Here is an 18,670-nt window from a genome sequence, read left to right on the forward strand (position 1 = left end):
GACATTCCAAATTCAGCTGGAAGGAGATGACAAGTGGCTCTAAAACACCCCAGCACCACAATCTAGAGACAACTCCTTGGAGGAGGAGGATGTTTTTAAAAAAGTGTTCTTGAGGCATTCTGCTTCCAGATAGTACCTGTTGTATGTTGCTAGGTGTGTTCCAGAATAATGGAATCAAACGCTTCTCTCCTACCCTCTGCCAGAAAATTCTGGAAGGGGTCCTCAGCACCCCAACTTCAACTTTATTTATATTTGACAGTAATCGGGGTTACCTTGAAGGACTCAAACAATATGGCAGCTGTTACATGTTTCCAATGTAGAAAGTCCTACTGGTCAACACGTACAAAATGCAGCAATAAAAAATTGCTTCATTAAAAAACACCCAGAGAACTGCAGATGCTGGAAATCAGAAACAAAAACAGGAACTGCTGGAAAAACTTAGCAGGTCTCGCAATATCTGTGGAGAGAAAGCAGAGTCAATGTTTCTGGTCCAGTGACCCTACTTCAGAGCAGGCAAAACTTGCTTGACTGTCATTTGCGAAAGAATATCTCTGCTGCGTTTAATCCCTCTGAACCCTATCCTTTTAGACCCACAATATCAGTCTGATAAATGATGCAGCTTACAAAACTCCCCATGGAGATGCAGTAATAAAAGACATCGAGTTATACCTTGATCTATTCCCTTGTGGTGTTCCTGCTTCCCTTCAGGTTTCAGTCACTTTTGATACAGATCATTGATGTTCTTGCCAGATCAATGTCTGGAGTCATTTTCTCTGAGGTTGACTTGTCACAGTGTTATATTATTTTTCATAGGTTTCATTTCTTTGAAGTAGACTACATTCATCTCATTCAGACACACAATGGTTGATAACTGAAACAGCAGCATGCACCACACTGGTGCAGTGACTAATTGGATAAGGTTCACTGTTGCTCCACACTCACAGCAAAAACTCTCAAATCAACCAAGGCTCTCATGGTCAAATCTAACCCAGCAAGGCACTGCTTAACCCATGGCTAGCAAGTCACTCAGTAGCAGAGTTCAGAAATGAATTGCAGGTGACTGAGCCAGTGGATGGATTTTGCCAGACACCAGGGGGTTAAATTTAATAGAAACAAGACACCGTGGCTGCTGGAGATCTGGAAGTAAAGAGAACATGCTGGAGACACTCAGCAGCTCCAGCAGCATCTGTGCAGAGAGGAACAGATTTGACTTTTAGAGTCTAATGACACTGAAGAAGAGTCATATCATACTTAATGTTAACTTTATTTCTCTTTCCATAGAGGGTGCCCATTCTGCTGAGCTCCTCCAGTATCTTCTGTTTATATTTTAATTATCACAATGGTATATATTGTGTATAAATGCACTTAATAACATAGAGTAATACATTAGTTTCAGGGGTAATTAAATATTTGGTTAGTACTGCTGCCTCACAGCATCAAGGACCCAGGTTTGAATCCAGCCTCAGGTGACTGTCTGTGTGGAGTTTGCACATTCTCCTCATGTCTGTGTGGGTTTCCTCCGGGTGCTCCGGTTTCCTCCCACAACCCAAAGATGAGGTTAGGTGAACTGGCCATGCTAAATTGCCCACTGTGTTCAGGGATGTGTGGGTTAGGTGCATTAATCAGGGGTAAATGTAGAGTAATGGGGAATAAGTTTGGGTGGGATACTCTTCAGAGGGTCAGTGTGGACTTGTTGGGCTGAAGGGCCTGTTTCCACACTGTAGGGAATCTATTCTAACTGTGACCATGCTTTGCAGTTTGGTTACCATCCACCCTTTTAAATGCCAGAGCTCAATCACAAATCATAAAAGCAGTTTAATCAAGCTTCAGCAGTCCAAACTGATAGTTATTTACATTGATCAAAAGGTGGTAAGAAACAGGAGGAGACGCCATTCTGTCCCTTGAAACGGCACTGCCCAAGGCTTATCTGGTAAGTTCCTCTGCCTGATCCCACTTCACCAGTCTTGTCATATCTCTCAAATCCCTCTATCGAAATTCTATTTAACTCAGTGTCAAATATATTCAGCGATCCAATGCTCACAGGAGAAGAGAATTCAAACACTAACGTCCCTCAATTTGTCTTAAATGGGTGACCCCTTATTTTTAAACTGATTGCCCCGCAATGGGAAACATCCTCTCAGCACCTACCTTGCCAAACCCCCGCTCCAGTTTCAGAACATGTTATCATTCTGACTCAGCGTGGGCTGCACAAACCGGCTATTTCTTTGTTTCGACCTAGTGACAATGTCTCTGTGAGCAAAGTTGAATGGTACGGACAGTGTATTGTGTGCTGTGTTCCCAGAAGGGCAATCCTGATGCTCAAAAGGTGCAGAATCTCACAGCAGGGACCAACTGAGTAAAATGAAAGACAGATTTCAAAACTCACATCTTATAGAACGTGTTTTGTCTAGTTAAAGGATGGCAACATCTAATACACGCCCTTAAAAATTGCGTGCAGTCCGCACTGGAGTAAAAGATTCTCTCCATGCTGTAGGTAAGACAAGTTGCAATGAACTGTTTTGGCAGTGAATTCTGTCTTTGCCAGCCTGTGTTGGAAAAGCTTTGATATACACTCCCAACCAGCAAGGTTAACTGCAAATGCCAACTGTGCACGATCAACCAATTTAAAATGACATTACTTGAAATTCAATCCTTTCGTAATACATCCTTTGGAGATAATTCGGGACAAAATGGTTTATAATTATTGCTAACCAAGCAGAAAAGCATGATTATATACAGTAGGTACAATGGAATGTATCACTTAATGTAAAAATAAAACTGGTGCCAACGCCCATGAATTAGCTCCTTTTGAACAAATATTCAATAGAGTTTAATTGCTCATAGAATAACATTCCTCTGTAATGTCTTGCTACAGTCACAGTATTGTTACAGTGCAAAGCAATTAACCTACAAGTGCCAAGAATTACCACTGTCATCACCGTATCATGCAGAGAATGATGTACAGAATACATTCAATGAACATTAATTGGAAGGTTATGTTATGAGGAGAGGTTGGACAATTTAGACTGGTAACCTCAGAGTTTAGGACAGTAAGAGGTGTCCTGATTGAAACACACAGGATCATAAGGTGGGAAAGGGTGTTTCCTCTTGTGGAGGGGGTCATTGTTTGAAAGTATGTGGTAGCCCATTTCAGACCAATAGGAAGAGAATTATTTTCTCTCAGAATCTTGTGTCTTTGGAATCTTTAACTCAAAAGCAGAGCACTTACCTTTCAGACAGAGGTGGATTATTTATAAGAAAGTGGGTGGAAGGTTTTCAGGATAGGTGGGAATAGGAAATAATCAATCAGTCGTGATTTTATAATGAGCAGACTCCAGAGAGCAAGTAACCTCCTGTTGTTCCTAATTTGTCTGTTTGTATTTTTATCACATTGATAGGTCTGCAGTACATTTATCGAGAATTGCTGAAAAATAATTGTCAAGGTTCTTTGTCATGACTAAGTTTGGCAGTTAACTGTCAGTCATCATCTAAATGCTGCATCCTTCAATGACAGTGCCTCTACCAATCAGCATTCTCTTCTCATATGGTATTGATGTCATTTTCTCTTGACTTTGGTATTTCTTGTGAACTGTCCTGATGAATGCTCGGCAAAAAGCTTCAAAAACAAAATGCCTTCTTTCAGCAAGTTTGGTAGCATATTTTCACGTCAGAAATACAAATATAAATACAAATTGTTTGTGTGTTTGATTTCAGGGGAAGGTCAGAGTACGGACTTGGGGTTTCAACCAGGACTTATCAGAACTTAACCTTACTAAATGGCAGAGCAGGGCATTATGTTGAGGTTGTATAAGATGTTGATGAGGCTCCTTCTAGAGTACTGTGTCCAGTTCTGGTCATCATGTTATAGGAAGAATATCATTAAGCTGGAGCGGGTTCAGAAGAGATTTACCAGGATGTGGTTGAGAATGGACATTTTGAGTTAGAAGGAGAAGCTGGGGCTTTTTACACTGGAGCGTAAGAGGTTGAGATATAACCTTATAGAGATTCGTAAAATCATGAGGGGTATAGGTAAGGTAATAGCAAGTGTTTTTTCCCTGGGGTGGGGCATTTCAAGATCAGGGGACATATTTTTAAGGTGGGAAGCGAGAGTTTTAAAAAAAGACATGAGGGGGCAACTTGTTTTGCATAGAAAGTGGTTTGTATGTGGAACGAACTTCCAGAGGAAGTCATGGATGCAGGTACAGTTGCAATGTTTAAAAGATACTTAGATATGTACACAAATAAGAAATGTTTGGAGGGATGTGGGCCAGTGCAAGCAGGCAGGACTCGTTTTGTTTGGGATTATGGTTGGTATGGACTGGTTGGACTGAAGGTAATGTTTCCGTGCTGTATGAATCTTGCTTGAGGGCAAAATAGCCCCCTCATTCTCCTTGTTCACACATATGATGTATTTTGTGGATCGAGGGGGCTCGACAATTCAGGGCATTTCCCTAATTAATACTTCACGTTTGAGCAAAAAATGTACACAAAATAAAAATTCCAATGCTTCATACAATTGCATGAGAGCTGTAAAGAAGCATTCAATATCTAAAAAGACAGAAGTCTCTCTGAAAGTTCTTGTCAAAGAATGGAAGCTATCTTGTAAACATAGAAGAGAACTTTTTCAAGCTGTTGTTGAGATTTTTTTAATGAGATAATAATGTTAATACCAAATGCAATTCTGTTATCCACATTAATGGAAAATGAAGGTGTTTTGCTATTCTTTTCAATTTCCTTTCCCAGAGCCTGGGAAGATCATTGACAGCAAAAGGAAAGGGCAAATATGGACTAGAGTGTACCTGGCTCTATTCCAAACACCACAGCCTCAGTATTGCCTGTGATTTAGCTGTACCAGTCACTGTTGTGAAATATTTGACATATCACAAAATAGCAACATAGACATGGATCCAAGGTTTAACAGACCAGAAAACCAACCAAATTCGAAGTCTCACCCATCAGAGTGGGAAACTGAGGTAGGCGGGCACTTGGAATTGTTAGGAGAAAACATCACAAGAGATAAAAAGAAACAAGAAAAAGGAAACATTTTCTTCCACTGGGAAACAAGGGTTTTCAAATGAAACCAAGAAATCATTTGCTGCCGAAATATTAAAATTACTCTCACTTTGTCAAACACCTGAAATTTGTCTCTCCTCTGAATACTAATAATATACACACACTTTAATCTATGTGCACTACACGACAGGATAATAACAAACTGAACTCAGATTGTCTCAAGACCAAGAGTATACACATAAGAAAAAAGCTGCATGAACTCAGTCAGTTATTGGCTCAACTGAACTTCCTGGACAGACACTTTCGGCAGGTTTCTGAACTCTGATTGTTAGAAAGCCACAATGTGGGGGCTACAGTCACTTCCTGGGAGTTTCCCCAAATTGTCCAATTCATGGCCAAAGCCTGGGGTGGGGTGTCAGGCTTGAGGACCAATCGTTGGCTTTCCATATGGAAAGTACTCTGAGGCTGCCCTGGTAGATACAGGAAGGGGAAGCCACCCAAAATGGAGGCACATTTTCTCCCAATCGTTGCTGATGCGCCATGTGTGTGGATGCGTTGTTTTATGTGTGTGTGTGTGTGTGTGAGAGAGACAATGGGCTTGTGTGAGAGAGGGAGGGTGTGTGTGGATGCCTGAGAGAGTTGGTATGTGATAATAGCTACCTGCTGCAGGTGTGCAAAAAGCCATATTACCCCGAAGGTACTCTAGGGTGGAGTGAAACTGGGAAATTGGGTGAGCCGATTGGCACAACAATTCCAAGTGCCCGCCTACCTCAGTTTCCCACTCTGACAAGTGCTAGAAAATCATATCTTCAGCAAATCGTTTCCGACACTGAGCCTCTTATTTTTTTCCAAGCAGATCAGATCTGGGTCTTCAGATGTATTGAATCGCATTTTAAGTATTTATTTCCTATTCTCCTTTAATCTCGATGTGGAGGTGCTGGTGTTGGACTCGGGTAGACAAAGTTAAAAATCACACAACACCAGGTTATAGTCCAACGGGTTTATTTGGAAGCACTAGATTTCAGAGTGCTGCTCCTTCATCAGGTAGCTACCTGACAAAGGAGCAGCACTCCAAAAGCTTGTATTTTCAAATAAACCTGTTGGACTACAACCTGGTGTCATGTGATTTTTAACTCCTTTAATATCACACAACTGTGAAGACAGACAAACAAACGGAAGGCGGTTTGGTGTTGTGTGAATGACCAGAGGACGGTGACACTTAACACTCACAGAACAAGGGGTGGATCAAAATGGAGGCACATGCTGTCCCAATATTTTAACTTAAATAGAAACTTGGTGTTTACAAATATACAATGTGTGTGGGGGGTGGGGTGTGTGCATGTATGTGCACGTATAAGAGAGAGTGTGAGAGTATGTGTGTGCATGTAAGCGAGGGTGTGTGCACGTGAGAGAGTGAGAGTGTGTGCGTGTAAGAGACAGTATGAGAAGTGTGTGTGTGCGTGTGACAGAGAGTGTGTGCGCGTGAGAGAATGTGTGTGTGCGTGACAGTGTATGGGCATGTGAGAGAGAGTGTGTGCGTATGAGAGAGACTGTGTGTACGTGTAAGAGATGGTGGGTGCATGTAAGAGACAGTATGAGCGGTGTATGTGTGCATGAGAGAATGTGTGTGCGTGTGAGAGTGTGTGCATGTGAAAGTGTCTGTATGCTTGTGAGAGAAAGTGAGCGCGTGAGAGAGAGTGTGCGCGTGACAGAATGTGTGTGTGCATGTATGTGTACTGTGGTGGGAAGGGGGGTGAGGGACGCGGGCCTGCTGGTGCTGGTGAAATACACAGCCTCTGATTTTCAACTTCTTTTGCGTTGTTTTAAATTTTCCACTAAACGCCCCTGAAGCAACAAGGTATCCCATACTCAATAGGATTCTCAGGCTACCTGCTTCCAAGGAATTGCTTTGATCTTCCTAACCACAAGGAAGCACACAGGATTTGCACTTTGATCTCTATTTCACAGACAGCATCTGGACTCCACCCAAAATATCCGAGATTACCACAATTGGTAATTTACCAACGAATGTAAGCCCTTGCTTTATGGAGCATTGCAGTGGATCACTAACATGCCGCATTACCACTCTACCACACGGTAGATTATTTTAGAAACTAGCACTGTGCAGTGTGGCTGCAGCCACGTATAATAAATGCTGACACAGGCAGTAATGCTCATGACCCACCAGTGAATAAAAAATACACTAGATGCTAAAGTTCTGGAGTAGGACTTGACCCACAATAGAGAGTTATAAAGGCAGAAACAAAGTGACACTCAACGGTCAGTGACTACCCACATTGATTAATAACCCGATAGGATTGCCAATCTTTATATACACCCCTATATGCTAATATCTAGCTTCGACTCTTCAAAGTTCTTTAATCCTGGATATCCTTCTAGCTTTTTTTGGTAGACGATCGGATTTGTCTTCCACTCACAACCCCCATCTCTTTCATCCTCTGGTGCTTAGTGGGTTTCTCTATATACACATCACCAGAAACACATCAAACTATTTCATACTTAAGTGTAAATACTTGCGATAAAAGCAAGCATGAAAACCATCGATACACAGAAAGATTCTGCAAACAGCAATGAATTGAGGAATCAGTTACTTTTTGTTGGGCGATATTCGTTTCATCTGAATTATCGCAACAGGCTAAAGTGCAGACAGCACTGAAATACTCCCCTCCCTTACCACATTCCAGCTCAGGTTATATTATATCAGCAGGGCCACAACTGTGACTAAGTTGAGAAATTGCAAGTCATCCTTCATCACGATTCCAAATTTATATCTGTTGGATTTGTTCCAAGAATGACAGTCTTTCTCAAAAGAAAGATTACAAAACTATTGCTGGACTTGTGTGACAGGAATGATTTCCAAAGAGTCTGGTGCTAGAAAAGCACAGCCGGTCAGGCAACACCCGAGGAGCAGGAAAACCGCTGTTTCGGGCATAAGCCCTTCATCAGAGGCTGCCTGACCAGCTGTGCTTTTCCAGCACCACATTCAACTCTGACCTCCTGCATCTGCAGTCCTCACTTTCTCCTGATAGGAACGAGCTGCCTTGCAACAAATATGAAGGTAGGCCATGAGGTAAATTCGAGATCCATACGTGGGCTGCCAACTCTAAAGACATGCTCCATTTATCTAAACTTATCAATGACTGGAACACAAATAAACATTTCACGTTAACGTTTCAGTTCTGAAGCAGGGTGACTGGACCTGATATGTTAACTCTGCTTTCTCTCCACAGATGACCCAGACTTGCTGAGTTTTTCGAGCAATATTTGTGTGTTTCCATCTTCAAAACATCCACATTTCTTTGGTATGTTTTTCTTATCAATGGTTCCGCACAGCATGAATTGACCAAACAGTAAATCCCTGCAGCCAGTTCTGAGTTTTCCAAGATGAAGAATCCTGCATTTTCACATATTCCACCATAGAGGCAAGCAGTACAGAAGAGGCCCTTCAGCCATCATGTCTGTACTAAAAAAAACCCATCACCGGTTGACACTAATCCCACTTTCAGCATTGGCCCATAACCTTGAATGTTGTGACATTTCAAATGCTCATCCACATCCTCTTTAAAAAGTAATGAGGTTTCTTGTCTACATTCTCCTTGCAGATAATAGTCTAGATTCTCTAGCTGAAAACATTTTTCCTCAAATCCCTTCTAAACCTCCTGTCCTTCACCCTAAAATGATGTCCCTCATTGCTGACTATTAACACAGTGGAACAGCTGCTTCCTGTCCATGCCCCTCAATCTTATCCTTGGACTACTTCCTGATAGCACTGCCTTGCCTCTATGTTGATAACACATTGTGCGTCCATTCTTTGATGTGCTGTTCAAGGACATCATTGGCGGTGGCGCCATGTCACAATACCAATGTGCCATCATCTTCTGAAACTTTATTTGTTGAACCTGTGAATGAAGCAACTTGCCAGTCGCATTCAACTTTAGCGATACACCCAGTGCACCCAAACTAAATGACTGAGCCGTGAGATCTTCGCCACTTACTGACATTTTCCAAGAGGAACGTGTTTTTAATGGAATGAGCCCTACCCCACCCCCACCACAAAGTGCTTGGATGATACACTCGTGATCTCAGAATCTGTAAGGTTCTCCACACATCTACATATGTTTCATTCCACACAGCAAATCACTCTCACAATACAGCAGTCTAACTCAACATGCTAGCTGAGAAATCTTTGACTAGATCCTCTCATATTTTCTCCCCCAGTTACTGGTCAATATACACCCTGGAATTCAAATAGCTCCACACGCTAAAACTGGCCTTATCAGCAATTTTATACATAAGTCATTAGATCATCTTGCAAGCTTGACATGGATATAGAACGCATTAAAGTTATTCTGCGGGACAGTGTCTATTCAGATCAGATCACAAATTGTTTAGAGACCAGCAAGTCTGGACCTGAGAAGTGACTGATCTATCTCAAGTTACCCTGGGAAGGCAAAATGCCTGAAAAATTCAACCAGACTAAGCAAGCCACTTCACACGGTGATGTCATGGCGTCAGTGGTATGGGCCTTTCACAACTGAGCACATCCTGTGTGAATCTCAATGTCATTACAATGCCCAGTAGGCCAAACTACTCAATAAATCAACTACATAATCCAAACATCATGTTCCTCCAGCCGTTCAAAATAAGCAGAGTACAGACTGTATTGAACCAGCCTGTGCAGAATCTCAACCAAAACGTGATTCTGCAATTTGAATAATCCTGATTGTTGCAATAATAACCAATTTACAAAGATCATTCATGCGCATAATACTGCTTGTTCAGGCTTATTGGAAGCAACATGCAGTCATTCGCATGGTCAAACATTCTGCATCAAAAGGCTCATAGGGAGGTCCATGGTCTTTACCCAGAAGCCAATGGTGCTTCCTCTATGGCAATGCCTCAGCCAATCAAAATTGATTTGCCAACCGATTAGCATCCTGTACTCCCAATGTGTAAACTGTTGTGATTGCTGGAAATCTTTCACTTTCGTATTTGCCCTTGATGAGTGAAAGACAACAAATTATGGCAACATGCCCCTCTTTTCAGCAATTATTATGTTATTGTTTTGGCCTTCGATCCACAATCGGGCGACTTGTGGACAAGAACATTGCCATCTGGGCCAACCTGATCCAAAAACTTCAAACCCTAGTGCTAATTTGACCTCGACAGCATCATGAAGACCTCATTAGCTGGTGGAGTCTCACCACTGTTTGTGAATAAATGAGCAGAAAAAATGGAACAAGTAATATGCAACAACAAATTTAGAACTTCAGTTAAGGGAAGGCCATAATGAATGCACACTTACGACAATCCTGCTCATCGGAATCATCCCCGCAATCATTGTCACCATCACAGACCCAGGAACGCCGAATGCATTTGCCATTGTCACAATGGAATTCCAAAGGGGAGCAAGTCGGTAGCACTGGAAAAGAAATGGTGAATGGACAGTGAATTTAAAATATGGTCATCTTACCGTTTTGTTCTGTGAGACAGAGCTTATCTTTCAAATATACTTTCTCTGCAGGCCAGACAGTACAGATTCCTCATTAAAAAAACAAACTTTCAGCAAGACTTCAAGAATATGTAGTACAGTTTATACAATGAAGACAAGATTCATAAACTCCTACTCCAGATGTTAAGACACATACTCAACAGACAGATGGTTAAAAACTCATCTTTTAATCATTGCACCTCTTAGTTTTCTAACACAAATTGAGAAGATAACTTTCGGGTGGCAATTTTTAAGAGAGCTTATTCCACAATTCACTCTTGGGCCTTAAAAATTATTTTTTCCACCCTTAGCCCCCCACCTCCCCAAAATAATCAGTGTGGGGAGATCATGGCAGCAATCTCAATGTGAACATAAATGCCTCTGTATAGTGTTATAAATTGTGGAATACAGTACACCACTATCATCAGATCTAATAGGATTGAACTTCTGCTTTGACTACTCAATCAACAATCTGGATACAAATCGCAAGGATCTCCCAAAATGAAACCATGTCTTGATATCTACTCAAATTTATTTGAGTAATCACAAACATAACTGGGAAGAATTTCAGAACATAGTCATGACCCTCCCTCTGTTTTCTAAAAATACACTTCAGTGGTAAAATGGTGCAATTTTAAACAAACCTGAAAATGGGTTTCTCACAAAAAAAGACAGTTTTTCTCAGAATTTGAGACTAACACCCGCGAGGTATGTAATAGTAAATACTTAATTATTTTGAAATAATCAATGGAATAATTTAATAATTTCATTGCTGTACACATTTTTGCAAATTAAGTTTTAATAGGTTAAATAAAACAGTTAAAGAGTGTCTCTGGATACTTTTGTAAATTAAAACAAAGTCAGCTTAATTTGCAGAGTTTGTCAAACGACTACAAAAGGCTAGAGATTATTCGCGTTCCTAATTCACTCTGGGGATCTGACTGGCTCTCGCCCTAATACGTTTTGAAGCAATGCAGAAGATCACAACACTCTGTCTCAGAGCAAGTGTTTGAAATGCCTCAATCTTTTCAACAGGTTTGGCCAATTCTGGACATATGGTGCTGGTAAAATCAACATAACGTCGATGAAATTCTACTTCAGTGCCTCCTTTTAACAGATGTGTTTGTAAGTTTCACAAACGCAACATTAACCAATGTAGCTTGTGTACACGGTTGAAAGAGTGGTACATTCGGAAGCTGACAACCTAAATTACTTCCAAATCTTTGAGCCATTAAACAATTCAGAAATGTTAAAGCATAATACTTGTCCAATGCAGAATAAGTTCTGCACCTCTTGTGCAATTGTAATGTTTTAACTAACACTTGCATCATTCACAGCTACCTTAGCTGTTAAAATACAATAGTTTCCATTGCCATCAATTTTCACAAGCTAGTCATTTTTTACTTGACTCGACAGCTTTCCAAAACATTGCAACATTCCAGCATCTCAAATGAAGCAGACTATAGCATGAAATGTCATGCTTCCAGCTAACAGAAAAGGCAGTGAACACTTGATCCTGGCACAGGAAGTAACTCTCAGGGTTAATGAATACCTCATTGAGTTAATTCAAGTCTTTCATTCAATGAACTGGGTAGCATGATGAAGGGATCCAGGTTTAAATAAAAGACTACAGAATTTCCATAGCAACAGGAGTACAGGGCCTGAAGGTATATTGCTCAGCTTCCATCTGCACACTCAATCATGAATAGCCCACGGCAGATAAATAAGACACCTCAAAAAAAATAAAAACAGTTTCTTCCCAGAACTGAGAAAGATACAGATCTTCAAACCCCCACTGGGCCCTGCGGCATCCTACATCAATCGGACTTTATCAGCTCGATGCCTTTGTTGCTCCCACTGTGACCTCTTTTCCATAGAATGCTTTGGCAAAGGGGAGAATAAAATAATTGTTGATTTTTGGTGAGATTTTTGGCCCACAAACCTTCGCTTGCTGCTCTCGTTGAGTTAAACTTTCAGAATGGTAAACGTTTCTCATGAGGATGGGAAGCATTGGAACTGATGACACAAACGACTTTGTTCCAAGTGTTTGATAAATGTGTTAAGAAATGGAAAAATAACAAAGTCTTAAGTGGTCTGGAAGATCTTAAGAGTTTACCGTTGTATCGTACAATCGTTGACTCTCTTAGGATGCACCTTGTGGCACACAAGATGCATGTAGGCCATAACCAGTAATAAATAAGACAGACAAATGTTTCAATAGGTTTCTTTATCTGATTGTAAGCAGGTTTAACAACATCAATTTGACAAAATGACATAGCAATGAGCTTGGAGCTCTAACTAGCTGGTCAAAAGTTGTGTCTTTTTTGTGGGGGGAGGCTATTGTAATAAGGAAACTTCTGTTTATCAGTGATTTCTCTATTCATGGTCTAGAAATTCAAGATCTTGCATTCATTCTGAACTGAAATTATCTTGGCAACAGTGACCACTGAGGCAATATTTATAAGTGTTACAGTCTGAAAGTACAGGAGTATCCATAATGGATAAAATACATTCATGATTTCTCACAAACCAGTCTGAGATATTAGATATACTGTGAGCAAATCCATTTGTATAGCACAGTGTACACTGTGTCTGACAACTGTCACTTTATTTCTTATTTTCAATGTCACATTCCATTTGTTAATATATATTCTTTGTAGTACGCACATCATCACTCATACACACACCCACATACACACCATATCGGCAGTATAGTTTTGAACCCAGCTTAACAACTATGAGCACAGAAGCTACTGTGCAGCAATGTCTACATGTTAACAGCATCATGTTAATCTGCTCCCAATTGTTTTACTGGGACCTTGGCTGGAGTAGGTTTCAGCCCTTTGAGCCTGTTCTGCCATTCAGTATGATTGTGGCTGATCACCCAACTCAGTCCCCTGTCCTGCTATCTCCCCATACGCTCTGATACCTTTCGCCCTAAGAACTATATCTAACTCCTTCTTCTAAACAAATGCTTTGGCTTCAACCAAGTTGTACGACACAAAATTCCACAGGCTCATCTCTCTTTTAAGTAAAGAATTTTTTCCTCATCTCTGACAGAAATGGCCTACCCATCATCCTTAGACTATGAGCCTTGGGTCTGGACTCTCAGTAATCGGGAACATCCTTCAAAATCTTATCTTTCCATCTGAAATACCTTCTGTAGTGATCAGAATCAGCTGGATATTATTGACTACGAGATCCTTGGTTGGGGTTGTTAACCTGGGCCAATCAGGGAGCCCTGGCTGACAGATATAAACAAGGGGTTCAGAATCTCCTCACTTCAGGGACTCACTGAGCTGAGTGGTCACAGCCAGCATACTGTGCACACGCAATTCAAGGGTGACTCGGTGATGGGATAACTGCCTCATTGCAGTTATTTCACCTTCATCACATTGCTGTTTTAGCAGGAGAACAAGCAGGAATCTAGAAATATTTTATAATGATCATTCAGAAGGTGCAGAAGGACTTAGCTTGTTCAGAAGGACAAGCTAGGACTATTTTCTTTAGAGCGTAGGAGACTGAGGGGGATCTTACAGAAGTGTCTAAGATCATGGGAGGCATGGATAGGATGAATGCTCTCAGTCTTTTTCCCAGGGTTGGGGAATCGAGGACTAGAGGGCATCAGTTTAAGGTTAGAGGGGAAAGGCTAAAAGGGAACCTCAGGGGAAAGGTTTTTACAGAAAGGATGGTATGCATATGGAATGAGCTGCCAGCAGTAGTAGTTGAGGCAGGGACATCAACAACATTTAATAAGTATTTGGACAAATGCATGGATAGGAAAGGATGAGAAGGAAATGGGCCAAGTGCAGGGAAATGGGATTAACATGGACGGGCAGTTTAGTTGGCATGGACCAGTTTGGGCCAGACAGGTCTGTCTCCGTGCTGTAGGATTCTATGAGTCTAATACCAAACTGCATACACTTTGAAGAAAAAACTAACTCTGCAACTTCCTCTGTCCACTATATACACACCAACAACAAATTGAACTCCAGACCAAGTGTACGAGACTGTATTGCAGCTACTTCACACTGGGGCATTACACAAATACAACAATATTCACATTAGACCATCCAAATTTTCGATGAAATTCACCTCAGGCAAATCTACAGAAAAGCTACAAATTTCCATTAGTGTAAACAGGTAGATTGGGCAGCGATGCTGAATTGAACAGTTAAGTAGCTGTTGATCATTGGCTACATATGCTATACATTTCTCATGGGTGTTTGGAGTTTGCCTGTCAAAATAAACCTAAATGTTTATCAGTGTCACAAACATTGTAGAATGCATGGAACCATAACTGTCCAAACAGAAAACTCAAAATAAGCTGAAAATGGAACCACACTTTAGATTTGGGTTTGATACAACTGCCCTATTCATTTTAGACATAGTCTAACCATGTAGATGTTTGGAGCCATGAATAAGTCAATGGATTACATTCCTGTGTAAACTGATCTTAAACAACCCCCTTTCCAACTTATTGCATCTAATCAAAGGTACAATCTTATTCTATTTATTCAAACAGTAAACTTTTGGACATTACTTCATATAATGTTATCGAATGAGTTCAGCTAAAGGTTCAATAGATGTTTTATATTCAAGACTGATACTATCTGTCTTGGTAATGCACCAGGAACAGGGTTAACATTCCAGGTTTATGACCTTTCATCAGACTCCTAACAAAAGGTCATCAACTTGAAATGCTGACTGGCTCAGAGCTTCCGATTACAGTCAGAATGAATTGGTCAATGGTAAATCATGCCAAAAAATGCCCACTTACCTTTCTGTGTTTAAGCTTGACTGCTATACACATACACGCACACAGATTACCCACAAACATCATACACACACGTGCGCGCACTCGCACACACAGAAAATTCCTTTTAAGAGCAGCAGCAAATTCTATACCAATTAGCATTGAAAGGTCAGTGCAAGAAAACCTCTGCAGATTGTAACAACAAAGTTAATGCTTTGAGTTAACAGAACTGATAACCGCTCGAAAAAAGTGGCTATTTATGCGGAAGGTGAGGGTGGGTCTTGGGAGTGGAGGGAGAGTTGAAGGAATAGATGGAGACCGAGCCCAGAGAGAGAGAAAGAGATATAAAAGGGGTATGCAGGCGAGGAGATTGTTAGTATTGATAGTAGGACAGAAGAGAAGCTGAGAGGTGGAGAGAATGGTTGGGCTGTGCTGAAAGCACCCTCTGTGATGAGATAATAAGCATGAGAGTGGGTTGACTGAGCTAAATGCAACTGTTGGAGGTAAATCACAATAAGTTACCTTTAATTTGGCTTCTTATGAAGAAATCTCACAGGCAATCAAGTACTGAGGCAACGATTTAAACGTTATTGCATGTAATGACCCCACAAATGAGCAAGTTAAGCCTCAAAAACCAATGTGGCCATTATCTGATCAATGGTGGGACATGGCCAGATTCCACCACCAGTGTCTGTCTCCGGAAGTGCCCAGGGTTCAATCCTTATGCAGTGTTGTTCTTTGAAATTCTGCTGTTGAATTGTTCCAAAGTTGGATTCTTGTCCAATTTGCTCTCTTTTGAGTTAGTGGTGTGACATTATTGATGATTCAAAACATTCTTTCATCCCCAACATTGATTACATTTTGGAGATCTCAAACCTGCAGCTTGTCCTCTTATCAGAAGTAGCTCCTCTGTTACATTTGGGGATGGCTGTTTCTTTAAAGCACAGCTTTTCCTGCAATTAACCCCTTTACTTCAGCACATTGCTTCATAATCTGTTGTCTTGTGACAAAATGATGTCTGCTTGCAGAAGCAAAGTTATCTCCCCTCTCCCAGGAAACAGCTTGTTTATGTTGCTTCTTCCTAGAGACAGGTAGTTTGCATGTTGCTTTCAATTCCTTTATAGCAGCCTCTCCTGTCCCTTTCATCTCAAGAAACCGTTTAATCCACAAAGAATTATTGCTGCTTCTATTCGTGAAGTTATGAAAGAAGCAGTGTGATGATGCTGTCTTGTGAACAAGGTTATTTTGTTCTTGGTTTTTTTTTAAAAGAGAGGTTGTAAAGACAGTAGTGCTAAAATATCTGGGAAAGAGCCTAGTTTAACAATAGCAGGGGAGTGACCAATTCTCCCACTTCAGGTTTTTTCGAGTTTGGTTTTAGTTTTAGCAGAAAGCTGCTGATAGCAGGCACAGAACCTATAGTGCAAAAAGGGTTCCATGCTTCAGCAGATGATTCTTGACTGGCCTCTCTCTCTGAAATCCCTCGTGCTTGTAAGAACCCATGTTTGAATTTACCTTTTTGCCAAGGGAGGTTGCAGGAATTGGAACAGCTCCTTCGCTAAGTTGCAGTATTGAGTCGGTTGAGTTTTCAAATAATGAAGTTATTCTAAATCCATGAAGTTATTAAAGTTGTAGAGTTTACGTTGTCATGCATTCCATGTCATGACAGGACCAGGGTGTGGGCGTTGGGTAACAAACATGGAAGGATGGAATCAGGCTGTCAAGTTGGTGAGCTCGACGTTGAGTCCGAGAGGCTGCAGGGTTTCCAGCAAAAGACAAAGTTCTTCCGGCTTGCGCTGAATTTCACTGAAGCACAGCAGCAAGCCCAAGAGAGAGAGGTTGGCATGGGAACAAGGTGGTGTGCTGATGTGGCAAGTGACTGGAAGCTCAGGGGAGGAGCCCATTGTGCTGGTCCCACCATTCAATTAGAACATAACTAACCTTTTAGCTCACTGTCGATTTTCCTCATTATCCCTGGATATCTTTAACACGTAGAAATCCATCAATCTCTGGCTTGAACAGATTCAATGACTGAGCCTCCCTTGGTGTTTTCGGATAGAGATTTCCAAAAATTCACCACCCTCAATGAAGAAATTCCTCCTCATCCTAATCCTAAATGACTTGGCTGTACTCTGAAGTTGTATCCTCCAGTCCCACCCTTTTAAAAGAGAATGTTAACTCAGCTGAAAAGGCTTGTGACACGATCAAAATGTCATGGTCAACAAGCTTAGAAAACGAGAATGGAAGCTTACCGAAACCAAATGAAAATAACACTGTCCAGGCTCACCCCAGCCCCTGTGCTATGTGCCAGTCTCTAAAAGTTCTTGACTGCTCTGCCCCCATCCATTCCATCTCATGGTTAGTCCTGAGAGCATGCCCTGGGAGTTTTTGCCTGAGTTCTGTACCAGGGAATGGTGTCTCGACTCACTGGGCTCTGGTTAGCCATCATCTGATCCAGGCCCTATCACAGCCACTGCCTGCCATAGTGTTTTGACATTAACACCTCCCCTCTGGAATTCAGCTCTATTGTCGGTGTTTGAATTCAGGCTCTGATGAGGTCAGGAGCTGAGTGACCCTGGCGGAATCCAAACTGGGCGTCACTGAGCAGGTTATTTCTGAGCAGCTGCTGCTTATTAGCACTGTTGGTGGCACCTTCCATCAATGTGGGTTTGATGATCTCACACCCTCCAAAGTATAGTGTAGGTTGTTATGGAAGAAGCAGTGTGACGATGCTGTCACTTGAACAAGGTTATTTTGTCCTTGGTTTTTTATAATGAGAGGATGTAAAGGAAGTGGTGCTGAAATATCTAGGAAAGAGCCTAGTTTAACAATGGTAAGAGAGTGGCCAATTCTCCCAGTTCAGGTTTTTTTGAGTTTGGTTTTAGTTTTAGCAGAGAAGCTGCTAGTAGCAGGCACAGAACCTGCAGTGGGAAAATGGATCCATGCTTCAGCAGATGATTCTTGACTGGCTTCTTTCTCTGAAATATCTCACGCCTGTAAGAACCCATGTTTGAATTTATCTTTTGCCTAGAGGTGTGTTTATGGGATGTTGCAGGAATTGAAAGAGCTCCTTCGTTAAGTTGCAGTATCGAGCTGCTTGAGGTTTCCTGATGAAGGATTCCGGTCCGAAATGTCGATTTTCCTGCTCCTCGGATGCTGCCTGACCTTCTGTGATATTCCAGCAACATACTCTCAACTCTGATCTCCAGCGTCTGCAGACCTCACTGTCTCCTGAGTTTTCAAATAGTTCAGTTATTCTAAATTCTGTTTTCTATTCTCATGTTCCGACTGCAGTGTTTAAATAAATTCTGTTTTGCTTAAAGCTGAGTAGTTTGACCAGCTGCATCACTCCCGGAATATCCACTGCACCTCTGCCTTTAAAATAAGAAAAG

General features: G+C 41.4%; 1 protein-coding gene across 5 annotated transcripts in view; it reads right to left on the minus strand.

Moving 5' to 3' along the window:
* The window catches only part of lrp4 (low density lipoprotein receptor-related protein 4), a 402,640-nt gene that overhangs the window by 144,294 nt on the left and 239,676 nt on the right, over positions 1–18,670 (minus strand). For all 5 annotated transcript variants that reach the window (XM_043705467.2, XM_043705466.2, XM_043705468.2 and 2 more), the window contains exon 3: positions 10,340–10,456. In XM_043705467.2, coding sequence (XP_043561402.2) covers positions 10,340–10,456 — 117 coding nt within the window. The remainder of the gene's footprint in view (positions 1–10,339; positions 10,457–18,670) is intronic.

The sequence above is a fragment of the Chiloscyllium plagiosum genome, unplaced genomic scaffold, assembly GCF_037043375.1.
Source record: "Chiloscyllium plagiosum isolate Xiang-an unplaced genomic scaffold, Cpla_swu_hap1 HiC_scaffold_18, whole genome shotgun sequence".
Classification (NCBI taxonomy): domain Eukaryota; kingdom Metazoa; phylum Chordata; class Chondrichthyes; order Orectolobiformes; family Hemiscylliidae; genus Chiloscyllium; species Chiloscyllium plagiosum.